The 6454-nt window shown below is 40.7% G+C and overlaps 1 protein-coding gene across 1 annotated transcript; it reads right to left on the reverse strand.

Annotated features, from left to right (window-relative positions):
• Positions 1–5508: 5508 nt before the first annotated feature.
• On the reverse strand, positions 5509–6054 carry LOC140977611 (uncharacterized). Its single transcript, XM_073442361.1, has one exon. It carries the CDS (start codon positions 6052–6054, stop codon positions 5509–5511), a length of 546 nt encoding a protein of 181 aa, XP_073298462.1.
• Positions 6055–6454: the final 400 nt, after the last annotated feature.

Consider the following 6454-nt stretch of genomic DNA (forward strand, 5'->3'; position numbering starts at 1 on the left):
CACTTCTTCCCATACAGTACCTCGTAGGGAGCCATACTTATAGATAATTGGAAGCTGTTGTTGTAGGTAAACTCCACTAGAGGTAGCTTTGATTCTCAATTCCCATTAAAAACTATCACACAAGCTCACAAAAAATCCTCCAAAATCTGAATCACTCGCTCAGACTGGCCATCTGTCTGAGGGTGGAATGCAGTACTGAATAGCAACTTCATCCCACGGCTGCATGTAAACTCTTCCAAAAGGACGATGTGAATCTCGGGTCTCTGTCGGACACAATAGAAACTGGGTTCCCGTGCAATCAGACTATCTCCATGATATAGAGCTCTGCATATTGAGTCATGGAGAAAGTCGTCTTCACGAGTAAGAAATGTGCTGACTTAGTAAGTCGATCCACTATAACTAAAATGGCATTAGATCATCTGACTGACCTCGGCAAACCAACAACGAAGTCCATGGTGATATTCTCCCATTTCCACTAGGGGATAGGGAGCGGCTTAAGCATTCCTGCTGGTATCTTATGTTCTGCTTTCACTTGCTGACAAGTGAGACTTTCAGATACAAATTGACAGATGTCCCGCTTCATACCTGGCCACCAATAAAGTATCTGAAAATCTGTGTACATGTTGGTACCCCTTGGATGAATACGGAGATGCATGTGCCTCCGTAAGAATATCCTCTCTGATCGAATCAACACAAGGCACCAACATCTCTCCTCTGTATCTCACAATACCATCAGTCACTGTGTAGAGTACACTGCCCTTGGCCTCATCCTTCAGTCTCCATTTCTGTAATTGCTCATCTAAAGGCTGACCTCTGCGGATTCGGTCTAGCAAAGAAAACTGGACTGTCAGATTAGATAGCTTAGGAGTTCTGCCCTTAGGATAAACTTCCAGAACAAACCTCTGAATCTCTGACTGAAGAGATCTCTGCGCTGACAGCTGTGCTACGACTGCAACTTTTCGGCTCAAAGCATCTGCCACAACATTAGCTTTCCCCAGATGGTAGCTAATTTTACAATCGTAGTCTTTCACTAACTCCAACCACTGTCTTTGTCTCATTTTCAGCTCTTTCGACGTTAAGAAATAATTGAGACTCTTGTGATCAGTGAATATCTGGAATTTCTCATCGTACAAATAATGTCTCCAAATCTTCAACGCAAAGACAACGACAACTAACTCGAGATCATGAATCGGATAGTTCTTCTCAAGAACCTTCAACTGTCTGGAGGCACACTACTACAAAAACGGCAAACGACAACGGATTTTATCCGTTGTCGCAGCCATTTAAAAACTGTTGTAATTGAGGGTGTTGTTGAAAGTCCGTTCAACGACAAAGGTTTTTATCCGTTGTGGTAGATCAAATTTGCGACGGTTTTTAAAACCGTAGCAAATAAACATAGCGACGTTCGTGATTGCTACCCGTCGCTAATTAAATCAGCGACGGTTATATAAACCGGTAGCAATCACGACCGTCGCTAATGTTAGTGACGGTCATCTTTTAAGAGTTCCGTCGCTAATTTGTTTCCAAAAATAAAAAAAATACTTTTAATAATTTAATAAATCTAAAAGAAACTAATAATCCAAACTAAAATCGTGTAAAAGAAAAAAAATTTAAGTGTTGTGAAGTAGTAAAATCGTGTAAAAGAGAAAATTTTTAAGTGTTATAAAGTGGTTAGAAAAATTTTACGTGTTGTGTGAAAGTGATAAAATTGTGTAAGATAAAAAAAATTTTAAGTGTTGTGTGAAGTGATGAAATGGTGTAAGAGAGAAAAATTTTAAGTGTTATGAAGTGGTGAAAAAATATTTAAGTGGTGTGTGAAGTGATAAAATGGTGTAAAAGAGAAAAATTTTAAGTGATGTGAAGTATTGTGGAGGAAAATGGAAAGAAAATGGAGATATTTATAGACAGTTTGCGACGGTTTAGATTCAAACCGTCGCTAAAATTAGCGACGGTTTCAAAACAATGTCGCTAACATTAGCGACGGGTAATTCAAAACCGTCGCTAATTTAAATTAGCGACAGTTTTGAGAAACCCGTCGCTAAATTAGCGACGGTTTTTGAAATAACCGTCGCTAAATATTGCAACGTTTTCCAAAATCGTTGTTTGTCAAAAAAACCCACGCTAAAATTAGCGACGGTTATTTTAAAACTGTCGCAAATTTAAACGTAGCGACGGTTTCGACAAACCGTCGCTACAATTAGCGACGGTTTTTAAAATAACCGTCGCTAAATATTGCAACGTTTTCAAAAACCGTTGTTGTTTGTCAAAAAAACCACGCTAAAATTAGCGACGGTTCTTTTAAAACCGTCGCAAATTTAAACGTCGCGACGGTTTTGACAAACCGTCGTTAAAAGTAGCAACGGTTTTTGAAATAACCGTCGCTAAATATTGCAACGTTTTCTAAAACCGTTGTTGTTTGTCAAAAATACCACGCTAATCGACAACGGTTTCTTCAAACCGTTGTCATTGTCCAAAAAAACACGCTAATCGACAACAGTTCATAGAACCGTTGTCATTGACCCTAAAAAAACGCTCAAAGACTACGGTTCTATAAAACCGTTGTCTTTGATCCCAAAAACCGTTGTCTTTGACCCCAAAATGACAACGGTTTTTAAAAACCGTTGTCTTTGCCCCCCAAAAGACAACGGTTTTCGATAAAACCGTTGTTAAAAAACATACGACAACGGTTTTTGTGAAAAACCATTGTTGTATGTGCGTTGTTGTATGCAAAATTTCTTGTAGTGGCATAAGCTATAACACGACCGTGCTGCATCAAAACTGCGCCTAAACAGAGCTTAGAAGCATCGGTGCATAGCACAAAATTGCCTTGTCCTGCTGGCATGGCTAACACTGGCACTGTAATAAGAGCTTGCTTCAAAGTATCAAAACTTTTCTGACACTCATCACTCCAAACGAATTTAGCATTCTTCTTAGTCAATTAATTGAGTGGCACCGCAATATAAGAAAATCCCTTAATAAATTTCCTGTAAAAGCCTGCTAAGCATAGGAAACTGCGGATCTCTGATGCATTTTTCGGCTCCACCCATTCTTTAACCGCTGCCACCTTGGCTGGATCATCGTCAATGTCACTGCTAGAGATTATATGACCCAAAAATACTATTTTCTCCAACCAGAATTAACACTTACAAAATTTCGAAAACAACTTGCGGCTTTGCAAGACTTGCAAAATTGTACCCAAATGTTGACTGTGCTCGTCATGACTCTTCGAGTAGATAAGAATGTCTTCAATGAACACTATGACGAACTGATCTTGGTAGGGCTGAAATACTCGATTCATGAGGTCCATAAAAATCGCTAAAGCATTAGTCAGTCCAAACGGCATCACTAAGAAGTTATAGTGTCCATATCTTGTTCTGAAGGCTGTTTTATGAACATCTGCATCTTTTGCCTTAAGTTTATGATACCCATATCGTACATCTATCTTATAGAACACTGTAGCTCCCTGCAACTGATCGAACAAGTCCTCGATCCTTGGTAATGGGTATTTATTCTTGATCGTTACGTTGTTCAGTTCTCGGTAATCGATACACAGCCTCATGCTCCCATCTTTTTTCTTTACGAAGAGCACTGGTACATCCCATGGCGAGAAATAAGGGCGGATGAATTCTTTGTCTAGGAGCTCCTGAATCTGCTGCTTGGCTCTAACATTTCTGCTGGAGCAAAATGGTACGGTGCCTTAGAGATTGGCACGGTGCCTGGCACAAGTTGGATGGAAAACTCCACCTCTCTCTCTCTGGTGAAAGGCCTGTGACGTCATCAGGAAAAATTTCTGGAAAATCTCTGACTACTAGTACATCAGATATTGATGGAGTGGCTACGTCAGGTGCTGAAACAATGCTGGCCAAGAAAGCCTGACACCCCTTATGAATAAGTCTCCGTGCCTGCATGCAGGAGATCATGCGAGGAAAACTTCTCCATCTATCCGGTTCAAAAAAAAACTTGAAGGATCGAGTGTGCTAGTGCCTTCGAAGGAATTTCGAACACTATATTCTCCAATGAGCTGCAATAGCTCGTGTTCTAAGAATATTAACATCGATGAATGAAATCGAGTTTGGTTTAAAACCAAGCAGAAGAAACTCGAAGTAATCCTTCGTGAATAAGACTGTTATTAGAAAACATTTTAACTTATGTAAACTGAATAACCGAAGAAAGACAGATTAGTTTTTGCATTCTTCAGTTCAGTTATGGTGACAACTGAACTTAAGAATGCAAAAACTAATCTGTCTTTCTTCGGTTGATAAGTAAATGCAATAAACAAATTCGTGTCTATTTGTTTATTGCATTTACTTATCATTTTCATAGTTTAAAGATGTATTGTTGAAGTATTTTATGTGTTCTTCAATACCAAAATATTCCATACAAGTGTTTGATAAAGTGCTTCAACTAAAATATTTTTACACATTCAACTTGCATATATTTTAAATGCTTTACAAAATATTTAATCGGTTTCTATGAAGGATTATTTCGGTTGTTTTCCGCTTGATTTCATATCAAACTCGATTTAGTTCATCGGTGTTCAATATTTCAAGAACCGAGCTATTGTAGCTCAACGATGATCCCCTTAATTGATCCCAAAAAAGCTGCTCCATGCCAAACGGTCTTACCAACACTGATCTTTTATGAAAGTCAATCAGAACTCTGTTCTTCATTAGCCAGTCCATTCCCAAGATGATATCAAATTCTGGCATTGGCAACACAATCAGATCGGCATATACTAGGTGGCCCTGAAGTTCAAGATCAATATCTCTGACCACGCTAGTAGCTGATAACTCTTCCCTTGACGGGACTGTAACTGAATAGTTCACGTCGAGTCCGATAGATTTGACATCCAGATGATTAGCGAACGTTTTCGAAATAAAAGATTGTGTGGCCTCGGAATCTATCAAGGTCTTCGTGGCTACTTTTTTTATGAAGATGTTTCCTGAGAGACGTTAGCACAACACACAAAACTTATATCCCAAAATACTAATATTAACATCAAGCATATTAAAAAATCTCTACACAAAGCCACCAAAAATACTAACTAGCACACTAATAATTCCAAATCAAATTCGAAACATGCATAGAAAAAATAACACCGTGCTGAATTAAATAAGTTACCAGTCAACAGGGTGGTGTCTGGGTTCACCTCCTCTGTTTGTATAGCGAACACTCTCTCCTGGGTCGGCTGCCTCCACTGTGGGCAGTCCTTCAGCACAAGATCGTTGGCTCCGCCTTTGAAGCATTTGCATGTTCCCCATAAACATTGTCTCGGATGCTGGCGGTGGCACTTTGGGCACACTAGGTACTCACCGGGCTTCCGTGGAGCCATCTTCTGCGGAATAGTACCCTTGCCTTTCGGCGGTCCCTGAAACGGCATCTTTCTCTGCTGCCCCTAGAAAGGCCTCTTAAACTACTGCTGCTGAGGTGCTTGATAGGGCCACTTGCCCTGCCTGTCGTTCTCAATGACTCTTTGGTCCTACTCTGCCGCCAAGGCTCTCGACACGGCTACAGCATAGGTCGTAGGACCAGAAACTTCACATCACGGCACAAGATTGGCCGCAACCCATCAATAAAATACCTCAGCTTCTCTCGGACATCATTCGCAATCAGGGGCACAAAGTGACACCCCCTCTCAAATTTCCTGACAAATTCTGCCACATTGCTGTCTCCCTGTCGCAACGTCAAGAACTCCCTAGTCAGGCGAGATCGTACTTCCTCAGTGAAGTACTTGGAGTAGAAGACCTCCATTGAACAAGTCCAAGTCAGTGTTTGCAAGCTCACTGAAACAGATGTGCTCTCCCAATAGAGTCTGGCGTCTCCTCTCAGTAGGAAAGTGGCACACCTGACCCTGTCTGCATCCTGCAGCTCCATGAACGCAAATATTCCCTCGATGGAATTATTCCATCCCTCACCTATCATCAGGTCAGCAGTCCCCGAGAACTCCTTTGGTTCCATCCTCCTGAACCTCTCATAAACCGCTTCTGGTCTGGGCCTCGCCCCTGTATCCACTACAGCATGGTTTGCCGCAAACTGTGAGAAGAACTGAGTCATCCCTGCAAGCATCTGAGCCTACATATTTGGGGGTGGACGAGGTGGAGTGGCTCTCTCCCCATCCTGAGGCTATTTATCCTCATCCCTTGCTCCACGGGAAACCATACGTCTAGAAGGCATACTGTTCCAACATTTACCCAACACGTAAACCCAACATGCATGAACATAATATAAATATCATAAGATGCACGTAATTTGAACTTAAAACATGTACATGCTGAAATCATGACTTGGTGCTTAATACGTGAAAGAATTTAAAACTTTAAAACTTACAGACTTGAGGTGTGACTTCGTGAGCTTCTTGCAACTTGCAGTAAGTATAACCCTTGACAAGAACATCGCTCTGATACAAACTGTAACGTACTGTAATTTTTGAACAAATTGAAATATGCGAAAAAAT

The sequence above is a fragment of the Primulina huaijiensis genome, chromosome 5 (genome assembly GCF_012295235.1).
Source record: "Primulina huaijiensis isolate GDHJ02 chromosome 5, ASM1229523v2, whole genome shotgun sequence".
Lineage (NCBI taxonomy): Eukaryota > Viridiplantae > Streptophyta > Magnoliopsida > Lamiales > Gesneriaceae > Primulina > Primulina huaijiensis.

Bases quoted from the DNA above. Each gene is read 5' to 3' on its own strand.
- LOC140977611 (XM_073442361.1), bottom strand. From the start codon at position 6,054: ATGACTCAGTTCTTCTCACAGTTTGCGGCAAACCATGCTGTAGTGGAT.